The 19,766-nt window shown below is 43.9% G+C and overlaps 1 protein-coding gene across 1 annotated transcript in view; it reads right to left on the bottom strand.

Annotated features, from left to right (window-relative positions):
* The window catches only part of LOC127422132 (murinoglobulin-1-like), a 30,872-nt gene extending 12,901 nt beyond the window's left edge, over positions 1 to 17,971 (bottom strand). The window contains exons 1-16 of the mRNA XM_051665483.1: positions 17,965 to 17,971; positions 15,716 to 15,800; positions 15,505 to 15,619; positions 15,293 to 15,413; positions 14,332 to 14,396; positions 14,030 to 14,206; positions 13,633 to 13,804; positions 11,077 to 11,170; positions 1,698 to 1,923; positions 1,498 to 1,621; positions 1,277 to 1,398; positions 1,131 to 1,182; positions 946 to 1,029; positions 646 to 822; positions 425 to 500; positions 106 to 262 (exon numbers count right to left, since the gene is read on the bottom strand). Coding sequence (XP_051521443.1) covers positions 106 to 262; positions 425 to 500; positions 646 to 822; positions 946 to 1,029; positions 1,131 to 1,182; positions 1,277 to 1,398; positions 1,498 to 1,621; positions 1,698 to 1,923; positions 11,077 to 11,170; positions 13,633 to 13,804; positions 14,030 to 14,206; positions 14,332 to 14,396; positions 15,293 to 15,413; positions 15,505 to 15,619; positions 15,716 to 15,800; positions 17,965 to 17,971 — 1,854 coding nt within the window. The remainder of the gene's footprint in view (positions 1 to 105; positions 263 to 424; positions 501 to 645; positions 823 to 945; positions 1,030 to 1,130; positions 1,183 to 1,276; positions 1,399 to 1,497; positions 1,622 to 1,697; positions 1,924 to 11,076; positions 11,171 to 13,632; positions 13,805 to 14,029; positions 14,207 to 14,331; positions 14,397 to 15,292; positions 15,414 to 15,504; positions 15,620 to 15,715; positions 15,801 to 17,964) is intronic.
* Positions 17,972 to 19,766: the final 1,795 nt, after the last annotated feature.

Here is a 19,766-nt window from a genome sequence, read left to right on the forward strand (position 1 = left end):
TACATTCATACTGGTAGATGAAAGTCAAAATTAGACAAAAAATATTTTATTAGCAAACTTTGTGAATGCTGTTGCAAATTACTTGTGGACCTACCAATGACATACCTTCATTCTATTGTTGAACAGTCTTCCTTGTTGCATAAAACAGCCATCTTGACTCTGCCTGCTTATTAACCAATCCTTTGCACTCTGAATATTACGTGGATCAATAAATATGTATTTCTGTGCTTTGCCAAATGACCTCAGGACAAAGGCAGTCAACCTGGTGGTGTGAAAGCTTTGATCCAGAAAATGTCAATTAATTCCACAAACCACTTCTCTTGAATCCAATTCTTTGCACCATCCACCTTGGTTTGTTTTTCTAAATTACCTTGTTATAAATTCTGATCTAAGTCAAAACTGAGAGTGAAAAGTATATATTTACCATGTATTCCCCTCACCACGGCCGAATGTGCTGTATGCACCATTGTTATGTTTGTAGTTCAGTTGTCGCTGGTATCCTGTTTAGTTTGATATTAATTAGCATTTATTTGTTTGATAAGACCATCATTCCCAGATGGACATTCAAAACTGAATAAAGTAGGATCAAACAGTATGATTTTTAGAGGTTGTCTTTAAGTACAGTACATCATTTATGTTTCTTACCACTCTTAAGGAAGCCGGTGGCTCTCTCTCGGATGGCTGAGGTCAGCTGCTCAGTATTCTCCAGGTACTGTAGAATGTAAATATTGGGAGAAAGAACAGCAATGTTCTGCTCTCCACAGCCATTTGGCATCCGTAATAATCCGTGAAGGTTCTGCAGTGCACGGCCCAATATGTCTCCTACAAGTGGAATGTCAAACCATATACACTGTGTCTGGAAGTGAACTTGCTACATTTCAGAAATCAAACTTTAAGTGACACACATTCAATTCCGCATTTCTGCTTGTACATTCCAAATCTTACCAAGAACAGAAACAGATGATCTGGCTGATCCCTCTGTTACATATTTGGGAAGAGTTAGACTCACCTCCTCTGAGAGACTGTTGTCTATCGACCAGAGAGATAAAAACATCATTGATCAACACAGTAAAACTGCCTGTGCAAATCCCAGAATGAGGAATACATTAAATACATGTAACCAAACAAACCCTTTGGACAAAGTAACCAGCTGTGCGTCTCTGTCTTTTCAGTTCCTTCAGCCTACATTATGAAAGAGAAACACCATCATAACATACTAATATAAATACTAGAATAGGAAGTAAATTATATCCAGTGGCTGTTGAAGTGCACTGGCCTGTACAAGCAGACTTCGTGTAACTATGTCAATGCGTCCTCTCTCCGGAACGCTCACAATCTCATTGTCACACACAGTCTGGGACTGCTCTGCCTCTGCACTGACCGTAATATTCAAGACTCCTACAATACAAGTCAAGCAAATGTATCAACATATGTATAGAGCTTACAGTAACTGCGACATGGGCTTTTTTTAGAGTACAGGAACAAGACATTACCCACCTAGAGAAGAAGGAGTGAGAATCCATTTAAAGGTTTTTCTTTCATTAGCACATAAACAGGATGAATACTGATCATCAGAGGAGGCTTTAAGAGTGTAGTCTGAAGGAGTTGGAGTTACTTTAACCTGTCATGGAAAGACAGATGATTAGTTTAATATTTAATATGATTGAAATTTGATAAGACTAATTTGGAAATCTCACCATGATACAATTGGACAGATAGTTGAAGACAGTGGCCTTCAGCTCAAAGATCTCCCCACGGATGATGGAGTAAGGCAGAGAGAGCTCCAGGAAGAAGGGCTGGAAAACTGTTAGCTGAGCAGGAGGAGCCAGACCCAGACCTTTGGAGGACAGACAAAAGGCCTCCGTCTCCCAAGTGGTGATGGTGTCAGGAACCTTGACAGGAACCTGTGTCGATCCAGAGTCCCTGTAAAGAAAAATCCAATTTTTACGTATTTATTGGATAAAAAAAGGCAAATGTACTAGTAGTTCTGAACTACCTAGCATTAGAGATTCTTGCACGGACACACTTTAGATCCAAACCTAGAGCACAATCTAGATTAGGGATGTGTTCAACAATTTATTTCACTGATGTTTAAACAGAAATTTTGTAGTTGACTAAAGTATGAAACCCTCAGAAAACTAAATTAGGCCTTATTCATGAAACATGAGCAGTTCATAAATTGTTATTAAAATGATTATTACATAAATTAGCCCACTGAATTAAATTGGACACCTACATAAAATTGATTCATAAACAATTTATATCAAAATTTGTTCTGCCCATTTTCATGAATAAGGACCATTGTTTGCATAAGCAATCCATTTGAAATACTTAATTATTTCAATAGTCCAATCCAATACTAAATGCTGCTGGAAAATAGGTCATATATTTGCGACATGAATTATAATGAAATAGTGAAATATATTTGAATTACATACATTTTACATTAGGCTACCCTATAAAACATTACAGGTATTCAACATTAGCTAAAATACTACCAGAATCTCCTCTAGAACCGATCCTAGAATCTAAAACCTTCTCTAGAACTGAATCTAGAATGTACTCTGAAACAAATCAAGAGCAGATTCTATAACAACGTCTATAAACTCCTCTCAAACAAATCTAGAACCACATCTAGAACATTTTCTAGAACCCCCTTTAGAACTGATCTTAGAAGCTAGAACCTACTCTAGAACTGATTATAGAATCTACAGCCACAATCTAGAACCAAATTTATAAAGTTCTATAGATCAACTCTATAAATCTAGAAACTACTCTAGTACAAATATAAACCAAATTTAGAAAGTATTGTAGATCAAATCTAGATCTGAATCTAGAAACAAATCTAGAAACTACTTTAGAACCAATCTAGAACCAAATTTATAAAGTACTGTATAGGAAATCTAGAGCTGAATCTAGAAACATACAGTTGTGCTCAAAAGTTTGCATACCCTTGGAGAATTGGTAATATATGTACCATTTTTAAAGAAAACGTGAGTGAGCAGGCAAAACACATTTCTTTTATTTCTTATGGGATTCATATTCAACAATAGGTTATAACAGAATGGCACAATCATAAAACAAAACATGGCAACAATGAAAAAAATGAAATGACACCTGTTCAAAAGTCTGCATACCCTTAGTTCTTAATACTGTGTATTGCCCCCTTTAGCATCAATGACAGCATGCAGTCTTTTGTAATAGTTGTCTATGAGGCCCCAAATTCTTGCAGGTGGTATAGCTGCCCATTCGTCTTGGCAAAATGCCTCCAGGTCATGCAAAGTCTTTGGTCGTCTTGCATGAACCGCACATTTGAGATCTCCCCAGAGTGGCTCGTTGATATTAAGGTCAGGAGACTGTGATGGCCATTCCAGAACCTTCACCTTTTTCTGCTGTAACCACTGGAGGGTCAACTTGGCCTTGTGCTTAGGGTCATTGTTGTTCTGCTGTAAAAAGGGATCATTTTCTATCCGTTCCAGAGTGGAACTTCAATAAATTGCCCTTGAAGGTCTCTGCATTATTCTGTCTTTTCTGAGCGCTGAAGTAAAGCAATTATTGTTAATTTACACTTTCAAATTGATTCTGTTATTAATTTTATCTGACTCCAATTTTATATTAATCTGACTCCAATTTTAAGTTGACCTCTAATTTATATTTAAGCTCTAATTAGTTTCTGATCATTCTTTTAATTTGATCTTTTTAAGTTATTGATTACTCTGAATCATCTTAATTTTCATTTGTCCTTTCGATCAATACTTGAATGCCGCTTAGAGTCTCTCGCCGGCCGTTATTTCAATTATGAGGATCACACGTCACAAGCGAGCCAGTTCAGTTCATAGTCAGAGGTTGTAGGGTAATCTAAATATAATTTGATTTGTCTTCTCTCATAATCAGATGATACCATCGCGTAGACACGTACATACAACTTGCTATGACAGACGATAAGCAGTGACTGAAGTCTTACATGGATTCTCCTATAATTAAGCTTCAGTAATGGTCTTATCCTGGTCTCATACATGCGGTAACAAACAGTATCTTAACGCAATCTATCGGTCACAAATGATTTCAGAGAAATTCAAAATAAATCAAATAATAACAATTTATTTGCCAGGTAGGATATAAAACATAAGTTACAAAATCAATCAAAGCCAATTTCACACATGATCAGAATAAACAAACATTTCTAAAAATAAAAGACAAGTCAAAGTAGCATACCTGGCAACAGAAAGTGACACGCAGCGGTAAGCGTGGGAGATCTGGCTTACAGATTCCCTGAGCTTCTTGCCAACCCTCCTTAAGTACCAAACAATTCTATTGTTATTTCAGATGTGTTTGTTTGATGTTATTCAGGATTTGCTTTACAATTTAGGAGGTTGTAAGTAGACCTTCGAAACTTGATTGAGTAGGTCTTTTGATGTTTACAACGAATGCACCTAATCTGATGGTTCCTGTGAGGGATCTGGGAGGGGTCGTGTCTCTGATAGAATACAGTATTTACAAAGTTCTTAAATCTTACTTGTGATTTGACTTTGCTGAAAGGGAATGTCCTTAAAGTGACCTGAGTTGAGAGAGAGAGAGCAGATGTGAGTAAGATTTGCGAGAACAGGATAAGTCATCCTAAAGTGACCTGAGGTGAGATAGATTTGTGTTTTATGGTCCTAAAGAAGTAAGGAGTGTTGTCTTTAGGTGGAGATGCTCATCTGTGTGAGAGTTTTATGATGTTGGTTCTCACAGAACCTTTTATGTGTAGACATTCTGGTGCCAGCCTTACACTGCAAAGTCCAAGAGCGTCCCATGTGCAGCTTTCGTGCAGAAGAATGCAAATTGTCTGCCAGTAATTTCTGATAACATGCTGCATTCATCTTGCCATCAATTTTCACAAAAGTCCCCGTGCCTTTAGAGCTCACACACCCCCAAAACATCAGTGAGCCACCACCATGCTTCACAGTGGGGATGGTATTCTTTTCACTATAGGCCTTGTTGACCCCTCTCCAAACATAACACTTATGGTTGTGACCATAAAGCTCTATTTTGGTCTCGTCATTCCAAATTACAGTGTGCCAGAAGCTGTGAGGCATGTCAAGGTGTTGTCAGGCATATTGTAACTGGGCTTTTTTATGGCATTGGCGCAGTAAAGGCTTCTTTCTGGCAACTCGACCATGCAGCTCATTTTTGTTCAAATATCGTTGTATTGTGCTCCTTGAAACAACCACACCATCTCTTTCCAGAGCAGCCTGAGGTTACCTGTGGGTTTTTCTTTGTATCCCGAACAATTCTTCTGGCCGTTGTGGCTGAAATCTTTCTTGGTCTACCTGACCTTAGCTTGGTATTAAGAGATCCCCGAATTTTCCACTTCTTAATAAGTGATTGTACAGTACTGACTGTCATTTTAAAGGCTTTGGATATCTTTTTATATCCTTTTCCATCTTTATAAAGTTCAATTACCTTGTTATGCAGGTCTTTTGACAGATCATTTCTGCTCCCCATGGCTCAGTATCTAGCCTGCTCAGTGCATCCATGTGAGAGCTAACAAACTCATTGACTATTTATACACTCAACGTTGTGCCGATGTAGTGACACTAGGGGTCACTCTTGGGAGCCCCAAACACCTATGCTTTTTGAAAAAAGGCCAATGGGAATTAGCGAGTGGAATTTTCATTCCACTCCCCCGGTCATAGGAGTATGAAAGGAGCTGGTACGCAACCTCTCATTCAGATTTTCTCTTCGGAGCCGAGCGGTTGCATTCAGTGCACTGAATTCAATTCTCCCTACCGATCACCTCAAACTGCTGGATTTTACGGTGCATTTCAGCGGCTTCTCCCCCTCTGCAACTGTGGAGTGCAGAGAACGCCCCTGGGCGCTTCGGCAGAACAACAAAAAAAGTATATTCTAAAAAGAGTATATTTTCGATTCTAAAAGAGGGGCACACACGAAACGTCTTTTTAAAGATGCCTTTCCGTTTGTGTGTTATTCCTGGTTGTGGTCGTTATCTCTCCGCTTCTGACAGCTACGATCGCTGTCTTATGTGTCTGGGCGCTGCCCACGTGGAGACTTCGTTCATGGATGGGTCTTGTCCTCATTGCGAGAACATGACCATGGCAACGTTGCGGTTGCGGCTTGCCTTCGTAAGAAAGCAAGCCACCCCAGCGGCTCCCTGCCTCAGTCTTTCTACCTACGGGTATGAGGCCATGTCGGTTAGCACTGGGGCGATTTGGGGACTCCGATGGGACCACCTCTGCCAGGTAACCCCCCACGGACCTCCCATTCCTCAGCATGTTCGATTGCCCCGGCCGGGCTATCGGATGAGACCGCTGGCTCGTCTCAGGGCGAGTTTGACCTCTTATTCGGGGCCCGGGAAGACGATGAGCTATTGAACGCAGCATTGGAGAGCAGGCTCGTCCACTCTGACACAGAGGCTTCGGCTGGGCTTCCCCCTTCGGGTGTGGTCGCCCAGTCTCAGGCTGACGCGGAGATGACAGACATGCTTTCCCGGGCAGCCACGAGCATAGGGCTAGAGTGGAACTCTCCACTCTCCCCTGAACCCTCGCGGCTCGATGATTGGTTCCTGGGCCCAGAGCGCCACTCACGGCCGTGCCCTGCCCCGGTTCCTTTCTTCCTGGAAGTGCATGAGGAGCTGACAAGATCGTGGGGGGCACCTTTTGCCACCTGGTCCTGATATTTCAGCTCCCCCGCTCTCACTACTCTCGATGGTGGGGCGGCCAAGGGGTATTCGGTGATTCCCCCAGGTGGATAAGCACGGGCACGGGCGCTGGCGCGGGTGCCCGAAGCTCCCGTTCAGGGCCAGTAGGTTTACGTCGTCTCTGATGGCTAAGACCTACGGTGCCGCTGGACAAGCTACCTCCGCCCTGCATGCCATGGCTCTCCTGCAGGTACACCAAGCCAAGGCACTAAAAGAGCTGCACGAGGGTAGTTCTGACCCGGGATTGATGCAGGAAATGCGCTCGGCGATTGACCTCGCTCTCCGGGCGACGAAGGTCACGGCGCGGTCTTTTGGGCAGGTGATGTCCACCCTGGTGGTCCAGGAATGCCACCTTTGGCTCAACCTGGTCGACATGAGAGAGGCTGACAAGGTACGGTTCCTTGATGCCCCCATCTCCCAGGTTGGCCTGTTCAGCGACACCGTCGAGGACTTTGCCCAGCAGTTCTCGGCGTTGAAGCAGCACATGGAGGCCATTCAACACATCCTGCCCCGGCGCGGTTCAAGACCCCACACCCCATCTGCTCGTCACCAAGGGCGTCCTCCTGCAACAACAGCACCGGCTCCGCCGCAGCCCCCGGCATGGAGCCCACCGCAGGAAGCAGATGCCACATGTCACACGGCCAGCCGCCAAGAACCCTAGGAAGGCTTCGAAGTGCCCCTGAGACGGGCGACCCAGGGACGAGGGGACCTGATTCTACGGAGCTGGTAGACAGACCACTCCATCCCCTGGTGGAGGGCTGGGAGGAGAATCTTTTGTTTCATTTTTTGCTACATGCCCAAGAGGCTGCGGTACCCAAAACTTCAACAAAAGAGTGGTTTCCTTGTTCTCTGGGTCACATGTCAGGTGCGCACGGCCGTCGTCACAACCGCCATCCACCATCCCATTTTGGCAGGTTTGGCGCTCCAGCGGCGGACCCCCCACCCCTGCACACCCAGCTGTGGCACAAATATGCCCACATCAGGTTGGTTCCGACGGACTGCGGTGACGATGTTCCTCCTCCCCGGTATAGATGTGCTGGCACACAGCTGGCCCCCGGGATTACGCAAATACGCGTTTCCCCCAGTGAGCCTACTTGCACAGACCCTGTGCAAGGTCAGGGAGTACGAGGAGCAGGTCATCCTAGCAGCACCCTACTGGCCCACCCAGACGTGGTTCTCGGACCTCACGCTCCTCATGACAGCCCCCCCTGGCAAATTCCCCTGAGGAAGGACCTTCTTTCTCAGGGACGGGGCACCATCTGGCACCCGCGACCAGACCTCTGGAATCTGGAACCCGCGACCAGACCGCAGTGGTAGACATGATCACTCAGGCTAGGGCTCCCTCTACGAGGCGCCTGTATGCCTTGAAGTGGAGTCTCTTCGCTAAGTGGTGTTCTTCCTGACGCGAAGACCCCCAGAGATGGTGCTTTCCTTCCTGCAGGAGAGGCTGGAGAGGCAGCTGTCCCCCTCCACCTTGAAGGTGTATGTAGCAGCCATTTTGGCACATCACGATGCAGTGGATGGTAAGTATTTGGGGAAGCATGACATGATCATCAGGTTCCTGGGAGGCGCTAGGAGGTTGAATCCCTCCAGACCACACCTCATCCCTTCGTGGGACCTCTCTGTAGTCCTTCGGGGTCTACGGGGAGCTCCCTTTGAGCCCCTGGAGTCAGTTGAGCTTAAGGCACTCTCTTTGAAGACTGCCCTCCTGACTGCACTCACTTCCATCAAGAGGGTTGGGGACCTGCAGGTGTTCTCTGTCAGCGAATTGTGCCTGGGCTATGTGCCCAAGGTTCCCACGTTCCCTTTTAGGGATCAGGTGGTGAACCTGCAAGCGCTGTCCCAGGAGGAGGCAGACCCAGCCTTGGCGTTGCTGTGTCCAGTGCGTGCTTTACGCATCTATTTGGATTGCACGCAGAGCTTTAGAAGCTCTGAGCAGCTTTTTGTCTGCTTTAGTGGACAGCGGAAAGGAAACGCTGTCTCCAAACAGAGGATCGCCAACTGGGTCGTTGACGCCATCATGATGGCATATCACATTCAGGACATGCCGCCCCCCGTGGGGCTACGAGTCCACTCTACTAGGAGTGTAGCGGCCTCCTGGGCCCTGACCAGTGGCGCCTCTTTGGCAGACATCTGCAGAGCAGTGGGCTGGGCAACACCCAACACCTTTGTGAGGTTCTATAATCTCCGGATTGAGCCGGTTACGTACCATGTGTTGTCAGGTACGAGCAGGTAAGTTCTGGGACAGCTGGCCGGGTGTACCGCCTGCGCATAGCGCCTTTCCCCTCCCATGAGGTGAAGACATGCGCTTTTGACTCCCAGTCATGTTCACAAGCTGTGATCCCTGGATGACGTTCCTCCTTAGCCCTGTGGCAGACAAGTTTGCGGAGAAATTCGCTGCCGGCCCAGTACGTGTGCTAATTAGGCCCTGTACTGAGGTAGGTGCTCCACATGTGCTGGTTTCCCCGTAGGTGACCCCATGTGATATCTTCCACTAAATCTTTTCCCTGTCGGTAAACTGTGTCTTCCTTGGGCAGAGGCCCCTCTGCCCCTCTGCCCCCGGTCACCATGTTTGTAGAAACTCCTCCCCCCTCGAGTAGGACCTACCATGGGACTTCTCCACATGACATACTTCTGACAAGACTCGGTAAGACCATGTGACTTACAGTGCATCCGGAAAGTATTAATAGCACTTCACTTTTTCCACATTTTGTTATGTTACAGCCTTATTCCAAAATGGATTAAATTCATTATTTTCCTCTGGATCTTTATTTTATCTTGGCTGTGTGCTTAGGGTCGTTGTCCTGTTGGAAGATGAACCTTCACCCCAGTCTGAGGTCCAGAGCGCTCTGGAGCAGGTTTTCATCAAGGATGTCTCTGTACATTGCTGCATTCATCTTTCCCTCGATCCTGACTAGTCTCCCAGTTCCTGCTGCTGAAAAACATCCCCACAGCATGATGCTGCCACCACCATGCTTCACTGTAGGGATGGTATTGGCCAGGTGATGAGTGGTGCCTGGTTTCCTCCAGACATGATGCTTGCCATTCAGGCCAAATAGTTCAATCTTTGTTTCTCATGGTCTGAGAATCCTTCAGGTGCCTTTTGGCAAACTCCAGGTGGGCTGTCATGTGCCTTTTACTGAGGAGTGGCTTCCGTCTGGCCACTCTACCATACAGGCCTGATTGGTGGAATGCTGCAGAGATGGTTGTTCTTCTGGAAGGTTCTCCTCTCTCCACAAAGAAATGCTGGAGCTCTGTCAGAGTCTTGGTCACCTCCCTGACTAAGGCCCTTCTCCCCCGATCACTTAGTTTGGCCGGGTGGCCAGCTCTAGGAAGAGTCCTGGTGGTTCCAAACTTCTTCCATTTACAGATGATGGAGGCCACTGTGCTAATTCGGAACTTCAATGCTGCAGAAATTTTTCTGTACCCTTTCCCAGATCTGTGCCTTGATACAATCCTGTCTCGGAGGTCTATAGACAAGTCCTTGGACTTCATGGCTTGGTTTGTGCTCTGACATGCACTGTTAACTGTGGGACCTTATATAGACAGGTGTGTGCCTTTCCAAATCATGCCCAATCAACTGAATTTACCACAGGTGGACTCCAAACAAGTTGTAGAAACATCTCAAGGATGATCAGTGGAAACAGGATGCACCTGAGCTCAATTTTGAGTGTCATGGCAAAGGCTGTGAATACTTATGTACGTGATTGTTTTTTAGTTTTTTTATTTTTAATAAATTTGCAAAGATTTCAAACAAACTTCTTTCACATTGTCATTATGGGATATTGTTTGTAGAATTTTGAACCCGACTGAGCCCAGACTTGAACTCGATTGAACATCTCTGGAGAGATCTGAAAATGGCCTTGCACCGATGCTCCCATCCAACCTGATGGAGCTTGAGAGGTCCTGCAAAGAAGAATGGGAGAAACTGCCCAAAAATAGGTGTGCCAAGCTTGCAGCATCATACTCAAAAAGACTTGAGGCTGTAATTGGTGCCAAAGGTGCTTCAACAAAGTATTGAGCAAAGGCTGTGAATACTTATGTACATGTGATTTTTTTTCGTTTTTTATTTTTAATAAATTTGCAAAGATTTCAAAAAACTTCTTTCACATTGTCATTATGGGGTATTGTTTGTAGAATTTTGAGGAAAATAATGAATTTAATCCATTTTGGAATAAGGCTGTAACATAACAAAATGTGGAAAAAGTGAAGCGCCGTGAATACTTTCCGGATGCACTGTATTTCCAACTTATTTTAAATAGATCTACTTAATAGATCACAAGAAACACAAACAATCCTCATGATAAAAATATTAATAATTTCTTTAAAATAAATTCTCAGGAACATAAAATATGCAACAATGATAATAGATGTACCTATATAATCGTAACTGTGATAAGTCAAGTCCCTGTATGTCAGACACTGAGGTTCTCGTACAGCCAAATTTGTTGCCATCTTCAATCCCACTTTCTGTCACAACCAAATCAAATGAAAGCCTTGGGAATTATGTTAGAATAATGAACAGAGTACATATTGATAGGTATTAATTTACGTGTTATAATTATTGAATATTAAGTATGACAGCCGATCAAATTCATTGTCAATCAAATGAGCCGCTTGTTACCTTTAAGGTTTCATAGGCGTGGTCTGTTGGCACAGCTCGTTGGGGTCTAACATGTAAACACTGCTGCTCTTCTTCAACACCATAAGGATAATCTGATAATGATTGCACTGGAAGCATGCTGAAGATCTGTGATGGGACCATGTTCACACATTATTAGTCTGATTTCTAATGTTTCAACAAAGAATACTTCATGTCTGGTAATCTTTTAAAATAACACCTTCTTTAAGTTACGGTGAGAAAGACCAACGTCATCATGTTGCCTTAAACAATGATAGATCACAGAAATAATTGCTAAAGATAGTCTGTTCTCACTAGCTTTACAGATTACCAAAATGAAGACACAGTAAAGCCTGCTAAAAAATCAATCTTTAGCTGGTACAGTACTGTAGATGTGTTTCGGAACATGGTAGGTAGTTTCTAGCTGATCTAAGCTGCTACCTCCAGATTTACTCCGGTCCCCGGACTTGAGTGAGTCAGCCAGTCCGACAGGAAGTGCCCGTCGCCGGCGCTGCGAGTGTAAACAAAGACGGGGTAAGCGTGGCGGCCTGTGGGCTAAGTTAAAGCTCAACCCACATCGCCCAGCGCTACCGAGCATCTAATGTATGGTCTCTGGCAAAAAAGATTGATGAACTACAGCTCCAGATTACTCAGCGAATGTTTTTGAACTGCAATGTTATGGTTTTCACGGAAACTTGGCTCAATAGCACCATTCCAACCAGCGCGATTGAGCTAGAGGGGCACAATATTTATAGATCTGACAGAACGGCTGTGGACTCCGGTAAAAGCAAAGGTAGGGGTGTTTGCATCTATGTAAACAGAACTTGGTGCACCGATGCTGTTATTACCAAATCCCACTGTTCTGCTGATATTGAGTACCTCTTTATCAAGTGCAGACCCTTTTACCTGCCCTGTGAATTTACATCTAACATAATCACTGCAGTATATGTACCCCTGGATGCTAATACTAAGCTAGCCATGAAGGAGCTCTCTTCTGTTGTTAGTAAACTGCAAACAACGCATCCGGATGGAGCTTTTATCATTGCTGGGGATTTAAATCACGCCAAATTTGAGGACAGCACTCCCCAAATTTTATCAAAACGTTTCTTGCCCTACAAGAGGAGACAACACTCTTGATCATGTTTATACAAACATCTCTGATGCCTACAAAGCCACCCCCCTCCCCCATGTTGGACAATCTGATCACTTATCCCTGTTCCTACTCCCCAAATACACCCCCATCATCAAATGTGTGAAACCCACAGTGAGGACTGTAAAAGTGTGGCTGGAAGGAGCAGACTCTTCACTACCGCATGAGCTACAGAACACAGACTGGAATGCATTTGCTTCTCAGGCCAACCTGGACTCACACATGGACATTAATACCTACACAAATTCTGTTCTGCAACACATCAACACATGTGTTAACAAGGTAACCACCCATAAAACAATTAAAACATACCCCAATCAGAAACACTGGATGAACAAGGAAGTCCGACTCCTGCTGAAGTCAGGAACTAGGAACTCCTCTCCCATCTGGGAGACACTATAGGAGTCTTCGCTGTCGCACCAGCAGACTCAGGAACAGTTTCTTTACCTCAGCTGTCAGCCTACTGAACTCTAAACTCAGGCACTGAACACTACATCCCACTCTGACTAAATTTTATTTATTTTTTGTGCACATTCCCTTGCACATTTCTTTGCACATAATTTCTACCTCTTGATGCTGCTTGCACTGTTATGGACACCAGCCATATATATATATATATATATATATATATATATATATATATATATATATATATATATATATATATATATATATATATACATATATTATACCTCATTCTGTACAATACACCTTCAGTGTTTATACTTCTTCATTTGCACCTTGTACTGTATTCATAGACATTTGCATTGAGCTGGTCTCTGCTTCTCTACCTCATAACTTTGCACTCCATAAAAATCTTTATTGTATATACTCATATATATTTATATATATATTTTTTATATACATATTGCTATTTGCACTTCTGGTTAGATGCTAACTGCATTTAATTGGCTCTGTGCCTGTACTCTGCACAATGACAATAAAGTTGAATCTAATCTAATCTAATCATTAGTTTGTTCAAGCTGGTCATTTGCTGGCCAAAACAGTCAACCATCTTGGACCAGCAGCAAGCTTAAGCTTAAGGTAGTCAAGCTGATTTTTGTAACATCATGGCTGCTCATGACCAGCTTGGACCAGCTACCATGTTCCAAAACACAGCTACCAGCTTAAGATGGATTTTCCAGCAAGTCAAATCAATACTGGAACTTGAACATATCTCCACCTTTTCTGTGTTCAGCCGTTTTCCTGACTCCAGGATCAGTACACTCTGATCTATAGCACTGAGGCCACACAGTGACCCAGGTTCAGCTGAGAGCTGCAGAGTATTTTCTTCACCTGGAACTGCTTTAGCTGGAGAAAACTGCAGGGACACCTGAAACAACGGTATGGTCACACTCGCATTGTATGATGTGTCATTCTATTTTTTTTATTGAAAACTAAATACATTCAAAGCAGCAAGAATAGCTATGGGAAAGTCTAAAGAGATACTGTTCCTAAAAGTGTTTGAAGTCAAACTCTTTTTTTGTTCAGCAGTACATTCCAATTCTGAAATTTGTCCTACATTGTTTCGAAAACACTGTTCAGTTTTGAAATTTACACTCTCAGCAACAACACTCTCACTGGGTAGAACACAGTATGCCAGAATCTGCACTACTGGAGCCAGATCACCATCAACAGACAGTCTGAATGTCACCGAGCCATGTGATACTTCATTTGAAGCCTTAACTTCAACCTTCTCATTTCCATGATGAACTATCATGCCTCTGGACAAGACCTAAAAAAGACATACGACACTGCTAACAAACTGATCGATGCAACCAATTAATACAGTTTAACAAATCACAAAGAAAGACCTCACTATGGTAATGAACATAATGTACATACATTGTTTGTACTCACCATGTAGACAATGTCAGTGTTGAAGTCATCAACTGTCTCTCCAACAAAATAATACTTAATAGTCACTGGAAATTCAGCATCACATTTTAATGGTTGATTAAGATTGTCTATAGTCATTTCACTTAATATTGGTGTATGTGGAGTGGCAGGCCGGAAAAGCCGAACTGTTTTTCGATCCGTAGAGAAGTAAGGCATGTTGTAGGAAAGATAACGAGAAACTGGATATACACTTGCCTAGATAACAATGAATTAGAAATTAATTTCATGCAAAATGAAGACTTCAAAAGAACATAAATGAAAACTGGTTGAACAATGATTATCATACCATCAGAGTAATATCATGGTTATGAAGACTAGATGTATTAAGTGAAAAGCTGGCCAGTCCATTGTTATCTGTAGTTAGATTTAGCAGCAGGTTTGAGGACCAACTTCCATCCTCAAGAAGATATACTGCTTTGTTATGAATTGGTTTTCCTTTGAAATTTATAAGTTTGACCTAATGAAAAAAATTATATATATATATATATATATATATATAGAAGGAGTGAACAACTGTGTATGTATTAATACTGTAAATTTGAGGTTAATTGAAATTAGACTTACTTTTCCTTCAATAACTGATCCATGTACAAATGTTTTGGGTAGGTCAGTTAATACGACATTGCCAGTTTCATAAGTGAGAGATACAGTTTCAGATTTTGTCATGGTGGTCTCTGGAAAATACAAATAGATGTTTTATTGTGTGTAACATTTTTTTATTTAAAAATATATGACACACAATATCAAACATTTACACCATAAAATCCACCTGAAGGTTGATCTTTAGTTCGCTACATATCATAAATGTTTTTACATTTTGCAGATGAAACAATTTTTGAAGAGGTTTCATTTCAAGATTTCAACTGGTCAAAAGGGCCTCTAATTGAAGAAACATCCTGTTATATATCAAATGATAGCTTACCTGTTCCTTCTTCTGTAACTTTCACTTCTATATGAAGAGAATTTTGCAGTTGATCCTTTAATGTAGAGTTCAAAAAGGCAGACACATTGAAGGTGTGAGACGCACAGCCTGTCTCTTTCATCTAATGATAATGGATGAACACAATAGTTAAAAAGTGATTGAATTAGCTATATGGAGGAAATACATTTCTTGTACTTCATTAGCACACAAACCTCAAAGGTTTCACTGAAACACAGTGGAATGATGTGATGGCCAGAATGGTAAGATAAAGGATTGCGACATACTTTCATCCATGATTTACCAGGTACAGGCTGACCGTATGTGTATCTGTGAAAAGGTACAAGCAACTAAAGGATGGAAGAAAACACTTTTTTTATTTCTCTTATGGATCAATTAATGCTAGAAATAAAAGACACCACTCACTTTCCACAAACTTCAATTCTCATTTCCTCATCATCCACACTCACTGTCTTTGGTTTTGATATAGTAATATCAAACTTAGGCAAAACTTGGAGTCAGAGGGCAGCAATTAGTTATTGACACTCAATTTACGAAGACAATTCATTAAATTTGTCCAATGCGAAGATTGCACATTTGTTTGTTGTTGTTACTTACCATACTTTTTCACTTCAAAATCTTGTGTGATAACTCTTTCACCAATAAAAGCCTTCAGTGTGTAAATGCCTTGACGGGCTTCTGGGTTTAATTCATACGAACGCTGCAATATCCACCTTGTTGAGGAAATATTTGTCCATTGACCAATCCTGTTATGTTGACTGTCCTATTTAATACCAAAGAAGCCAGACATAGTCAGCTACATAAATCTTGACCATTATTAAAGTAATCCAAGTAGAAAAAATACCTATTTTAATATACATTCAAAGTGTTAATATGGCTTCAAATTTGTGCTTGTCATGAATGACCTTACAGATGGAAGTTTTGTGTTCTCACCTCAAGCACCACTGTACTATACTGTAAATGAAAGAGAAAATAGTAATTAAACATGTTTGCACTATCTGCCAACAACCAAGAAAAACTGTGTCCCCGTGTACCTAGGACAAGGAGAATTGGTGCAGTTTTGAAGGCAAAGGTGGTCACACCAAATATAGATTGAGCTTTTCTTTATGTTTACTGGAAATTACTGTATGATGTTAATTGATAAATGAAAACTATTTATGGCATTATATTTGAAGACATCCTCACTATGCAACATTTTTCACAAGTGTCTAAAATCTTTTGCACATATTACGTATATTTTAAATGTTAAAAAGAAAACAACTGACCTGCTGATCAAGTGGTACAAAATTTGTATCCATGGTGACAACTCTGAAATGCACTGTAAAAACAGGAATGAGTGATAAAATCGAATTATAACCAACGCTTTAATTTGATAACCAGTATCTTAGCTCTTATGGATTGTGTAGCTGCAGAACCGTTACAAACTACGCAATATGTAATTCTTGCCCTTCTCAGTTACAAATACTGTATACGTTACTTGCCCTTCATTGTTCACACTTGTCTTTTCTTTACCATTTATTCCACAGTATAAAATGTTCTCTGTTCTGATCGTAATTTGTGACATCTTGTTAATCCTGGGAGGTGAAACTGACTGTACAATTTGAACATTTGTTCATGGAATTATTTTATGATTTATACAATGTCTTATATACAATGTAATTTTAACCCAAGGATCAAGCCCAAGATGGAGGTAGATGCAACCAGTATAATCTGACATCACTTAGTTTTTCAATTGTTTTTTTTTATTTTTTATTATTATTTGAGCTGTATATGTTTGAATGTGAGTCTACTCTTAGTGACTAAACTTGTTTTCAGAGATGTCGGAAATAGACCTTATTCACAGCAGCGCTGTTTTCTTATTTTATTTTTTTTTACCGGGAGTGACAACGAGGCTGTGTGGGACAGACGTACATTCTCTTCAATGTTTTTTTTTTTTTTTTTTTTTTTGCAGTCAAAATAGGTCTTCTGTGTTTAGGCATATAGGCATCCTCAACTATCTACATAGCTCCCTTCAGGTCAACTGGGAAAAGAGCAAGCTCGCCCCGACGCAGAGCATCTCTTTTCTCAGGTTGGACTCGGTCACTATGACGCTTGTCTTACGAACGAGCACGCTCAGTCAGTGCTGAATTGCCTGAAGGCATTCAGGGGGAGAACAGCGGTCCCACTGAAACAATTTCAGAGGCTCCTGGGGCATATGGCATCCTTGGCAGTGGTCAAGCCCCTCGGGTTGATGCATATGAGCTTCAGCACTGGCTTCAGACTCGAGTCCCGAGATTGTCATGGAGCTGCGGCATATATTGCGTGGCTATCACGCCGATCTGCCACCGCTTGTTCAACCCATGGATGGACCTGGCATTTCTACAGGCAGGGGTTCCCCTAGAGCAGGTCTCCAGGCGAGTCGTCGTCACGACAGACGCCTCCAAGTCAGGCTGGGGCACTGTTTGCAATGGGCACACAGCCGCAGGTTCCTGGACAGGCCCTCATCTGCGTTGGCACATCAACTGCCTCAAGTTGCTCGCGATACTGCTCGCCCTGTGGAGGCTTTGGCCATTGATCCAGGGCAAGCATGTGTTGATTCAGATGGACAACACGGTGACGGTAGCATACATAAACCGCCAAGGCAGTTTGCGCTCGCCCCACATGTCGCAACTTACCCGCCATCTCCCCCTCTGGAGCCAGCGGTGGCTCAAGTCACTGCGGGCCACTCATATCCCCAGCGAACTCAATCACACAGTGGACGTGCTGTCATGGCAGGTCACGCTCAGGGGAGAGTGGAGGCTCCACCCCCAGGTGGTCCGGCTGATTTGGAGTTGATTTAGTGAGGCACAGGTAGACCTGTTTGCCTCCCGGGAATCCTCCCACTGCACGCTGTGGTATTCCCTGTCCAAGGCCCCCCTCGGCACGGACGCACTGGCGCACAGCTGGCCCCGGCATTTCCCCCAGTGAGCCTACTTGCACAGACGTTGTGCAAGGTCAGGGAGGACGAGGAACATGTCTTGTTGGTAGCGCCCTACTGGCCCACCCAGACTTGATTCTCGGAACTCACACTCCTCGCGACAGCCCCTCCCTGGCAAATTTCCCTGAGGAAGGACCTTCTTTCTCAGGGACGAGGCACGATCTGGCACCCGCAACCAGACCTCTGGAACCTCCACGTCTGGCCCTTGGATGGGATGTGGAAGATCTGAGTGGTCTACCACTCATGGTGGTAGACACTATCACTCAAGCCAGGGCCCCTTCTACCAGGTAACTATGCCTTGAAGTGGCGCCTATTTGCGAATTGGTGTTCCTCCCGAGGTGAGGACCCACAGAGTTGTGCAGTCGGGTCGGTGCTTTCCTTCCTGCAGAAGAAGTTGGAGGGGCGGCTGTCCCCCTCCACCTTGAAGGTTTATGTAGCCGCCATAGCGGCACACCACGATGCAGTGGATGGTAAGTATTTTGGGAAGCACGACCTGATCATCAGGTTCCTTAGAGGCGCCAGGAGGTTGAATCCTCCTAGGCCGCACCTCGTTCCCTCATGGGACCTCTCTGTGGTCCTGCTGGACCTACAGAGAGCCCCTTTCGAGCCCTTAGAGTCAGTTGAGCTGAAAGCCTTCTCCTTGAAGACGGCCCTCCTGACTGCGCTCACCTCCATCAAGAGGGTTGGGGACCTGCAAGCATTCTCTGTCAGCGATACATGCCTAGAGTTTGGTCCGGCATACTCTCACGGGATCCTGAGAGCCCGGGCGGGCTATGTGCCCAAGGTTCCCACTACTCCCTTTAAAGATCAGGTGGTGAACCTGCAAGCGGTGCCCCGGGAGGAGGCAGACCCAGCCTTGTCGTTGCTGTGTCTGGTACGTGCTTTGCATATCTATTTGGACCGCACGGAGAGCTTTAGATGCTCCGAGCAGCTCCTTGTCTGTTTCGGGGGACAGCAGAAGGGGAACGCTGTCTCCAAACAGAGGATTGCCCACTGGATTGTGGATGCCATCACGTTGGCATACCAGGCCCAGGGTGCGCCGTCCCCTTTGGGACTACGAGCGCACTCTACCAGGAGCATAGCCTCCTCCTGGGCCTTGGCCATTGGCGCCACTCTAACAGACATCTGTAGAGCAGTGGGCTGGGCAACACCCAATACCTTCATGAGATTTTATAATCTCTGGGTTGAGCCAGTTCCGTCCCGTGTGTTGGTAGGTACAAACAGGTAAGGTTGCAGGCAGCTGGGATCGGTAAACCCTGGATTCCTCCCCCAGCACCTGCGGCAAGCAAATTCGGCAGAGGAATTCGATGCCAGGCCCAGTACTTGTGTCATTATGCCCTGTTCAGGTCAGCCCCTGTACTGGGATAGGAGCTCCATATGCGTTGGTTCCCTGTCGGTAACTCCATATGATGTAATCTTCCACCATGCAGTCTCCCTGACGGTAGACCCATGTCTCCCCTTGGGCAGAGTCCCCTCTGCCACCGGTCACCGTGTTTGTAG

This window comes from Myxocyprinus asiaticus, chromosome 31, assembly GCF_019703515.2.
Source record: "Myxocyprinus asiaticus isolate MX2 ecotype Aquarium Trade chromosome 31, UBuf_Myxa_2, whole genome shotgun sequence".
Taxonomy (NCBI): Eukaryota; Metazoa; Chordata; class Actinopteri; order Cypriniformes; family Catostomidae; genus Myxocyprinus; species Myxocyprinus asiaticus.